Source organism: Onychostruthus taczanowskii, unplaced genomic scaffold (assembly GCF_017590055.1).
Source record: "Onychostruthus taczanowskii isolate IOZ18803 unplaced genomic scaffold, ASM1759005v1 scaffold63, whole genome shotgun sequence".
Taxonomy (NCBI): Eukaryota; Metazoa; Chordata; class Aves; order Passeriformes; family Passeridae; genus Onychostruthus; species Onychostruthus taczanowskii.
This window is the reverse complement of record NW_024504012.1, coordinates 4,063,187-4,073,088: the sequence shown is the minus strand read 5'-3', so window position 1 is coordinate 4,073,088 and position 9,902 is coordinate 4,063,187. Positions and strand designations below refer to the sequence as shown.

Here is a 9,902-nt window from a genome sequence, read left to right as displayed (position 1 = left end):
TCTCCTGAAGGCACGGTGTGCACTTCATCTCTGTCCTGGCACGGCAGCCCCAGCCCTGCTCCCTGCTGGGCCCTGCTGCTGCCAGGGAAGGACAGGCTGCCATGGACGGACAGGCTGCCAGGGAAGGACTGGCTGCCAGGGAAGGACGGGCTGCCAGGGAAGGACGGGCTGCCAGGGAAGGACAGGCTGCCATGGACGGACAGGCTGCCATGGACGGACAGGCTGCCATGGACGGACGGGCTGCCATGGACGGACAGGCGGACACTGAGCCGGGAGGCGGGCAGCAGCTGCGGCCCCACAGGCAGCGGGCAGAGGATGAGCGCAGGCTCTGGCACGGAGGGCAGGTCAGGAACACGCTGCACCTCGTCTCTGCCGTGGCTCAGTGGCTTCTGCTGCTTGCCTGTCTGATTTACCTGGGTGTACATTTTCTGCGGCCCTCAAAGGTAAGAACTCACGTTCAACCCTCTGTCTGCTGGCCTGTAAAGCTTTGTATGGGCTTATTTTATTTATTTATTTTTTTTTTAAGAAAAGAAAAAAGCGTTTAAGTTTATCCCTATCCCTATCCCTATTCAAGATTTTAATCCCGTCTGTATGATAGTTTTTTTTTTTTCCATTTATTTTATTTTTATTTTAATTGCCTGTCCTCAAAATGACATTCAGTGTTGCCCAGTGCAGGGTTTGGGCCCAAGTTTCCAGCAGAGTGACTGTTCCAAGAATGCTTTTTTCACTGACCCCTGGGGGAGGGAGGTCTGACTCCCTCCCGCTCTTGCCCCTCCCTGCAGTGACTTGTGCGTATTTCCATTTAATTGAATAAGATCGTGTGCGTGAATGACAACCCAATGTGCTCATAAACACCTCCTGGACTTCCAGGCTGTACTGAATGGCAAGCAGATGTGTGAGAAAGCAAGTCACCCTTGTGACAGCTCTAGCAAATCCTCCTGACGCCCTTGGGTGCTCTCAGCCTGCTCTTAGAGCAGGGTTAGGAGCAGTCTCCTCCTTCCGTGCCTGCCTGAGGAAGGCTGCTGTGTCCAGAGAGAGTTTTGTGTGCCCAGAGCACCGGAGCAAGCAGGACAAATACCAGAAATGTTTGGGGCTCACAGTGCTCCAGCACAAGCTGCCCCACAGACGTGTTTGGCTCTCTCTCGTGCTTGCAGGCTGCTGGATCGTCAACAACCTTTCAGAGCTGCTGCTGCAGCAGCGATTTCTCCTCCCACTCCTTCTCCAGGAGCTTTGCACCACTTTAAAGCTTGTTGTGCTTTGTTTTACCCCAGTTCATTCTTTCCTCCCACCCAGGTTTGGCACAGAAGCAAGCCAGGCGTGTAACCATGGCCTCATGCTCCTCGTGCTGCTTAGTGAAAACCCTCTTGCTCTGCACAGCTTTCACTAACCTGAGGCTCACAGTGCTATTAAACTGCAGAACAACGATCCAGATAACACTGAAAGATAACACTTGTCATTCAGGTCAGTCCTCTTCTCCTTCCCCTGCTCTGGGAGAGAGGAGTTGCACTGTAAGGCAGCAGAGGAGTGCAGGCAATCCCAGTGCTCGAGGTGCACAAACCTCTCCCAGGTCACACTCTGGCTGTCGAGGCTCATCTCTCAGCCTCTGGCTCTTCTGTAAAAATGCTCCTCTTCCAGAGGAAGATAGCAGGGCCTGGCATTGCTGCCTGGGAGCCTTACAAACCCTCAGCAGCTGAGGGGACACAGTACATGTCTGGAGCTTCCCTTCCTCAGCAGAAAAAACAGGGGGCTCCAGGAGCAGCAATGGCAACAGATGAGAAGTCCAGGTCCTGAGAATTCCCAAAGGACCTTTTCAGTTTTAAACACTTGCTAACTACAGGGTTAGGACTATTATTTCTGTTATTTTAACAGATAACCCTGGTGTCCTGTTTGGAGTGCCCTGCTGTGCGCAGGAGTGGTACGTGGGGAGATTTCATTGCAGTGCAATCCCCGCACTCAGCTGGACAATCATGAACTGGCCATATAAATGTCTCCTGAAGGAGTAGCAGCACTTGACTAATCCTGAAAGGGATCTGACTGGGCTTTTGGGGCAGTTTAGGGATATTTCTGGAAGTAGGGGCACAGCAGCATGAGAGAGGCAGGCTTGGGAGTGCTGGCCCAGGGAGTGAATGAGTGGCTCTCCCTGTCCTTGGGAAGAGTCTCCTGCTCTCCAAGGTGCAGAGTGCCATGCTAACTTTATTTGCAAGGGAATAACTGTGTTTTTTTCACATAGAGACAGTATTTGATTCATTTCCATTGTCCTCATGGAAAAATGGCTCTTGAAAAAAGCCCTCCTGGACTGTTCTGTGAGAACAGAGGATAAATAATGTCATAGCACATCCTCAGTAAGGCAGCATCTGCAGCCTAGACTGTGCTTAACAAAAAGGGACAGTGATCTCATTTGTCATGATACTGCCTGGAGAACAAACCTCAGCTGAGATTTCCAAATGAGGAAGTTAAAAAAAAGTTCACTGATAATCTGCTTTTTTATCTGCAATTCCCACCTCTGCTGGAATTGCCTTCTTTTGCCACACCTTTCCTCTTGCTTGGGAGGTAAAATCCTGATCTGGTGAGGAGAGGGACAACACCCTTCCAGAGGACTGTCACCTGCCACCTGTGGGACAGCTCCACGTGTGAGGTGCCCTCAGTCAGCCCCCCTGAGGTTTGTGCTTTGTGCTGTCCAAACTTGTTCCTGAAACTGGTGCCAGTGGCGTGGCCCTGGGCAGTGTCCCGGCAGGAGGAGTCCCCTGCTCAGGGATCCAGAGCAGGCAGGAAGGAAGGGTCTGTGTGTAAATGGCACAGGGAGACCTGAGGCTGTCAGGAGGAAGCACCTCTGTGTCCTCAGCCCTCCTGACACACTTTCCCACATGTCCTGTGAAGGCAGAGCAGAGAAAGAGAGGTCTCTAACTTTCCTACAAGCTCCTCGAGTCCTTCCAGTCCCACCAGTGCCTCGTGTCCTCAGCAGGATTTACCAGTAAGTTCCTGCACAGTGCTCTGAGATCGCACAATAGAGGGACACAAATCAGGCCATTTGCTGTAGTGACCATGGGGTTGATATAAGTGCAACCATTCTGTCACCAGGGCTGTCAGTGCTGGACACACTCTGTCCATCGGTGGCCAGATCACACAGATTGTGGCAGAGCTTGTTTGGCCCCAGACATGTGCTCAGCGCTCTGCTCTTGTCTTTTTGAGAAACTGCCTGGAAACCCCGGCTGTGAGCCGGGAGAGAAATGCTTGTGCACTCAGGAATAAGGTCAAGCAGGAGATTCGAGCTGCGGCAATGGACAGGGACGGTGATGCCAAGGGACACAGTTCCACCTGCTCACGGGCCATTAAAGCTCCCGTTTGCCCGCGGTCTGCAGCCCCGAGGCGCGGAGCATCAGCCGTGGCAGCACTAGAGGGTGCCAGAGCAGACCTTTTCCAGCGCCAGCTCCCACCTCAGCCCCGCACGGAGCGCTCCCAGCTCCCGCAGCCTTCCCCTGCCTTTTCCCGAGCCTGCAGGCAGTCTGTGCTCACACCCTGCGCGTTCTCCCTGCCCCTGTGACACTGAGCCTGAATCCATGGAACCAGCCCAGTCCCATCTCACACTTTTCCTGTGACACTGAGCCTGAATCCATGGAACCAGCCCAGTCCCATCTCACACCTTCTCCCTTAGGGAGCCTTTGGCACAGGTAAGGAGAGGAACACAGGGCACGGAGCCCAAGACTCACTCTTTAATGAGGAAAAGGCTCAAGATTTGTGGTTGAGTAGAGACTGCAGATTTGGGTCTCCTGTGGTTATGATGAGAGATGAGTTTGAGATGCCGAGTTCAGATTGAAAAATCCAGCGCAGAAGCTCGGTGTTTTGCATATCTGAGCGGTGAGACACACACTTCTATATTTGCATTCACTTTCTCTGTTACATTCATAAAATACAGAGGCACAGAACGGTTTAGGCTGGAAGGGACCTTGAAGAAAATCTCTTTCCAACCCCTCTGCCATAAGCAGAGAGGGACACCTGCCACTGTCCCAGGCTGCTCCAAGTCCCTTCCAAGCTGGCCTTGGACACTTCCAGGGATGGAGCATCTGCATCTTCTCTGGGCACCCTGTGCCAGGGCCTCACCACCAAAATTAGGAAGAATTTCTTCCTAATACCTAACCTAAACCTGCCCTCTGTCATTTTAAAACCATTCCCCATCCCTCATCACTCCAAGCCCTTGTCAAACTCTCTCTCCAACTCTCTTGTAGCCCCTTTAGCTACTCAAAAAAAAAAGTTTTGTGTTAGGAATGAGAGATAGATGGATTTTTTTTTTAGGTTTTTTTTTTTTTAATTAGAAGTTTTGTATGTTGTTAATATTTTGCATTTAGTGTATCAAAAGAAGGTCTTAAAAGTGATAAGATATATAGATTTAAGGTTTTATAGTTATTTTGTTTAATTAATTTTCAGAATGTATTTTATTTTTTCTTTTTTATTAATAATTAATTATTGTTTATGTATGTAGTATTTCTATTGTGATTTTTAAATTAATTCTTTTATGTTTTTAATACTGTAGAAAATGGAGTAGATGAAGAATAAGGAGAAGATTAGATAATGTTTAAAAATTTTTATTTTGTTTAAAATTTTTTTATTTTATAAAAATTTTTTTATTTTGTTTATTTATTTTGTTTAAAAACTTACTTTTTAAAATGTTGTGATAAGTTATATTATTATTTACTTTATATATTTGTAGATTTTAATTTATTTTAAAGTTTTGGAGGGTTTTTTTTATGGATGAAGGTTAAAAGTAGTCGGTTTTTTGGGATTAGGATATTTCAGGATAGGTAGAGAAATATCTTTATGTTTCCCTTGTTGCTTGCTCTGCCTTGATGCCCACACCAGTGTGGTTTTATGAACAAAACCAACCCTGCCTGGGGTGCTCTGCGGGGCTCAGCACTGGGCTGGGAGCCAGGCTGAAATAACATTCTATAATAATGAAATAATATTCTGTAATAATGAAAGAATATTCAATAATAATGGAATAATATTCTGTAATAGTGAAAGAATCTTTTATAATCGTGGAATAATATTCTGTAATAATGAAATAATATTCTATAATAATGAAATAATATTCTCTAATAATGAAATAATATTCTATAACAATGGAATAATATTCTGTAATAATGAAAGAATATTCTATAATCGTGGAATAATATTCTATAATAATGACATAATATTCTCTAATAATGAAATAATATTCTCAAATAATGAAATAATATTCTATAACAATGGAATAATATTCTGTAATAATGAAATAATATTCTATAATAATGAAAGAATATTCTATAATAATGGAATAATATTTTCTAATAATGAAATAATATTCTATAACAATGGAATAATATTCTCAAATAATGAAATAATATTCTATAACAATGGAATAATATTCTGTAATAATGGAATAATATTCTCTAATAATGAAATAATATTCTATAACAATGGAATAATATTCCGTAATAATGAAATGACCCCGAGCCCCGGTCGGAGCTGGCTGGCAGCAGCTGTGATGCCCAGGCTGCCCGCCGTGCCCTTGGAGCTGCAGCTGCTGTGCCCCTGCAGGGAGTGAGGGGTCCTGGCAGGGAAATGAAAGGGCAGCAGCAGCAGCAGCAGGGAGGTGCCAGCCCGAGCCTTAAGGAGGATTTATCTGCTTTGTTTTGCAGACCCAGAGTGACAAAGTGCTGTGGACCTACATCCGCTACACAGGTGGGTGTTGGACCAGGGGGGACCCTCGGTGATCCCCCAGTGCAGCAGCCGCCACCCTGCCGCGTCCCCTGGCACGCTGCGAGGTCTCCCCGCAGTCCCCAGGGGTCTCCGTGGCATCCTGTGACCCCTGAAATACCCAAATGGCTCTTATGTGCTCGGTGCCACAGGGATGGCTGTTTCTTCTGCTGGGGGACAGGTGCCCGGAGAGCTGTGGGGGAGAGGGGCCAAGCCTGCCCCAGCGCTGCAAGGGGACAAAATGAAACAGCTGGGGTTTCCCAGAGCAGAACAAAATACCTGAAAATCTGCGTGGATCCTGCGTGCCTCACCTATCTCCTGAAACACTCTTTCACTCTGTGAATGAGCAAGAAAGGCATTTTTGAGAGTTTGCTAAATGCACGCTCTTGGGTTTTTCTGAAACAAGTCAATGGTTTCCTGATTTATGAAAAATGTAAATGATTTCCTCAGGAGGAGTGGGTGAGAGCACACACACCGTATCAGATGAGCTGCTCTGCGTGCCAGCCGCACTGGAGGTCTGCCTGATGTCACACCTCAAAGAGAAAACCAATCAGTAAAGCTTTTTAAACAATACTGAAAATATTATTGGCAGTTTTGCTTTCAGATAAAGGCGCGAGGCAGCAGGGAGCCCAATCTAACAGAAACTCATGTCCTTCAGAGGAAAAACTTCAGAAATTTGGCCCCAGCCCAGAGGGGCTGTGCTCCCTGCCTGGAGATGCCCTGGTGCCAGGGTTTCAGCTGCTCTGCTGGGAGCCCAGCACAGAAACATGGCCAGCACAGCCTGGGAACTGTTACTCTTCATTCCACCAGGAAACCTTTCTTGCCAAGTTTCTGTTTAATTTCTCCTTTTTCTGCTCTGTATTAATTAGTTCCTTCTGCTTCTGTCTCTTTGCTGATCTTTCATCTTGCCTTCTGGAAAAAAAAAAACCAAAAACCCACAACCAAACCCTAAGACATGGGTTTATGTTACCAGCATTTCCACAGAAAGCACTTTTTGTCTCCAGCTCTGGATGCTTTTTCCTCATCTTATTTACTGTCTTAATTTTCCTGTTCTTTTAATAAACTTGTTCTTTCTAAACTCACAGTGATGCTCTACTTGCTGTATTTTTCTGTATTCAAAGGCATAGAGTAAGTAAATTGTGCATAAATAAAAATTTGGAAGAGCAATCCACACAAACCATGTGCCAAAAGACACAGCTTAGTCAAGAGTGGTAATCTGTAAATTTCCATGGCAGATGATGTCTGGCTAGGGTAGATAATATTCTAGCTCTGGTCTGTTAGATTCAGCTTTTTTTTTTGACTTAGCGATGGGGTAACTGGGAGGTGTTTTAAAAATTTTTATTTTTAGTCTTATGTGAAGAGTGAGACAATGCAGATGTTATAATTTACATTATTATAACTAGAAGTTAACTATTTCTTAATTACAATCAATTATAAATGTTTCTTGGTTTATTAGTTTTTGTTACACTATGTTGTAAATATTTTAACATTAATCATCTGAAATTACTCTTTGTGGGTTTTACTACAATGTATTTTTCATAGTTTTATTTCTCTAAAGTATTTAGTCTTACTTGTAAGGCAATCTTTTGAAACTTGTTTCTAGCTCTATTTCTTTCTCAACAATGTTTGTCTTATTCTATGGTATTTCCAAGTCAGTATTTTTTATTTCAGAGTTTGTGTACAGATGTATACTATGCGAGTCTCTTGTCAGACTTTGAGAATTCTCTACAAATCTATTCCTCACATTGGTCTGCCCATTTCTCTAGTTTACTCTCCCCTTTTTTCACATTTTTCAATCTCCCCTGGTGTCAGGTGGTGTAAACCAACACATTTCCTAGGAGACACTTGTCACCACGGGATCATCTTTGCTTCCTTCCCTTGCAGGCCGGAGCAGCAGAGGAGCAGCCGTGAACCTCAGTGCGGAATCCGGGCCCATCCGCATCAGGAACGGCTCCATCCTGGTCCCCTGCGACGGCCTGTACCTCGTGTCCCTCAACAGCTCCATCTACCTGGAGAAGGAGGAGGAGGACTGGCTGAATCTGACCCTGCAGGGCACCAGCAGCGTGCTGTGGGAGCAGATGGTCCAGAGCAACAACAGCAGAGTGAACTTCACCGCAGTGCTCTACCTGTTTGAGCAGGACAGCATCACGCTGTGGACCAGCTCCAACGCCAGCATCTCAGACCTGTCCCTTAGCCTGGTGCTCGTAGCTGAGAACAAGTACTAGCTGCAGAGCTGGAGCAGGAAGGGCAGCACGGACAGCACAGCTTCCCCACGCAGCTGTAGGTTTTGTACTTGCACAGGCAGACTGCTCTAGAGCCTCGCTGGCCTCGCTGCGGCCGCGGAGGGCTCGGTGGGAGTGCAGAACCACCACAGGTTTCACACAGTGCACTCAGGGTTCGCCTCTTTGGAGCTCTGTGCAGCTGATTTGCTACCCAGGATGGATCTTTCCAACACTGGGGAAAGGGATGCGTGGAGCTCTTGAGAAGAACAGAAATGAAAGCCAAAGAAAGCCACCCAAGCTTAGCTCATATTCAAAGAAACCCCAGGTTTCTCTATATACTTGACAGTATCTGTATATAGTAGGAATGTGTTGTGTTTTTTCTCAAATAAAAGTCTGGTGAGTCAGGAAGATACCTCAAGTGTCCTGAAGCCACTTGGAGCAGGAGGACCATGAATCTGCCTGGCAAGATGGAAAACAGGGAAGAGGCAGCAGGGAATGCCTTTGGAGTGAGGCAGAAAGGCTGTCTGAGAGGAAGGGCCGTGAGAGAAGGTGGTGTGTGGAAATGAGCTCACAGGAGTGCGCTGGGCAGCAGGAGCACTGACTGTGGAATTTTGGGGAGCAGCCTTTGAGAGCAGAGCCCCTCTGGCTCTTCCAGCTGTCTGCAGACTACTGAAGCCTGAGCCCAGGGAATATCTGCTGGGACATTCACATCTTGAGATATGAGACCTCAGAGGAAAACCTCCTTCAAGCACACACACACACACACGCTGGCTTGACCCAAAAGTGATCCAGGCACCAGAGGAAAACCTCCTTCAAGCACACACACACACACTGGCTTGACCCAAAAGTGATAAAAAGTTGGGCAAAAGTGAAGACTTCTGGATGTGGTGAGCTCTCTCTTCGGACCAAAGGGAAGCTGCAGGTCTGTGCAGCCTTTCCCCAGGAAGGACTCAGGGAGGATGGTTCCCATGGCTGCCCTTGGCTTTGTCCCACAGGAGTGCACCAGGGATTCCCAGGCACGGGCTCCACGGGGCACCAGCCGCCGCTGCCCGGCTGCTGCTGCACTCAGACCCCTCTCAGTGACCCTGGGCTGCTCATCCCTGCTCATCCAGCTCAGGGCTGCTGGAGACAGGTCCTGGCCATGCTGCAGGCAGCCCCTGACCCCAGCACAGCCAGCAGCTGGGGGGTTTATGCTTGCAGCAAGGCAGATTTTAACCATGTGTCAGTTTTTGACTTTGTGTCTCCCAAGGAACTCCACCAACATTTCAGCATGTCGCTGCTGGCTGCACGCTCCAAAGTCTTCTGTCAGAAGTATTTATGTATTTAAATGATAGGCATAAGAATGTTACATCAGATTGCTCAGAAACACTGGGAAGGGTTCAGACCGGTGGTCAGCACTGAACTCCTCTTTGAAAATGCTCCCAGTGCTCTGGGCTGGTCCTGCTTTTTGGGCACCCAGACCTGGGCTAATACACTCATGGCTGAGCACTCCAGCAGACTCAGGTGCTACAGGCAACCAAGGACATCCTCCAGGCCTTGGAGAGATTTAGGCTAAGGAGCCTCCCTACCTGGGCCAGGCCAGACTTCAGGGGAAACTGGCTGAAGCAGCCAACTCGTGTAGTGCCAAGAAGCAGTAAGAGTGCCTTTCCCCCCCTCAGCTGAGAAGCCGTGGCTGGCTTGCACCCACAGGATGCTCATCATTAAGGGATATTTTGGGCTTTTTACCCTGGCCACTGCTCACCACCACGGGGACTGAAGGCAGCTGCACCCTGCCCGGAGGCTGGGGATTGTCACACTCCCCAGCAGAAGTGACAATGTGTTTCTCTTCCTAAAAAATAATAAATTTTTCCTTTGCAACATTTGGGCTTGTAGTGTCCTTTGGAGGCGGGGGCTGGGGGAGAAGGAGGTTGGAAGTGACAGCTGAATGATACACGGAGTGTTTGAGCAGAC

General features: G+C 47.5%; 1 protein-coding gene across 1 annotated transcript; it reads left to right on the top strand.

The window, feature by feature from the left end:
- Positions 1–245: 245 nt before the first annotated feature.
- On the top strand, positions 246–8,369 carry TNFSF4 (TNF superfamily member 4). The gene is made up of 3 exons (XM_041420193.1): positions 246–443; positions 5,673–5,715; positions 7,615–8,369. The coding sequence occupies exons 1-3, from the start codon at positions 246–248 to the stop codon at positions 7,953–7,955; spliced, it is 582 nt and encodes a 193-aa protein (XP_041276127.1). The 3' UTR covers positions 7,956–8,369.
- Positions 8,370–9,902: the final 1,533 nt, after the last annotated feature.

Bases quoted from the DNA above. Each gene is read 5' to 3' on its own strand.
- TNFSF4 (XM_041420193.1), top strand. From the start codon at position 246: ATGGACGGACAGGCGGACACTGAGCCGGGAGGCGGGCAGCAGCTGCGG. The intron at 444-5,672 runs GTAAGAACTCAC...TTTGTTTTGCAG, and splicing joins ATTTTCTGCGGCCCTCAAAG to ACCCAGAGTGACAAAGTGCT. The intron at 5,716-7,614 runs GTGGGTGTTGGA...CTTCCCTTGCAG, and splicing joins GACCTACATCCGCTACACAG to GCCGGAGCAGCAGAGGAGCA.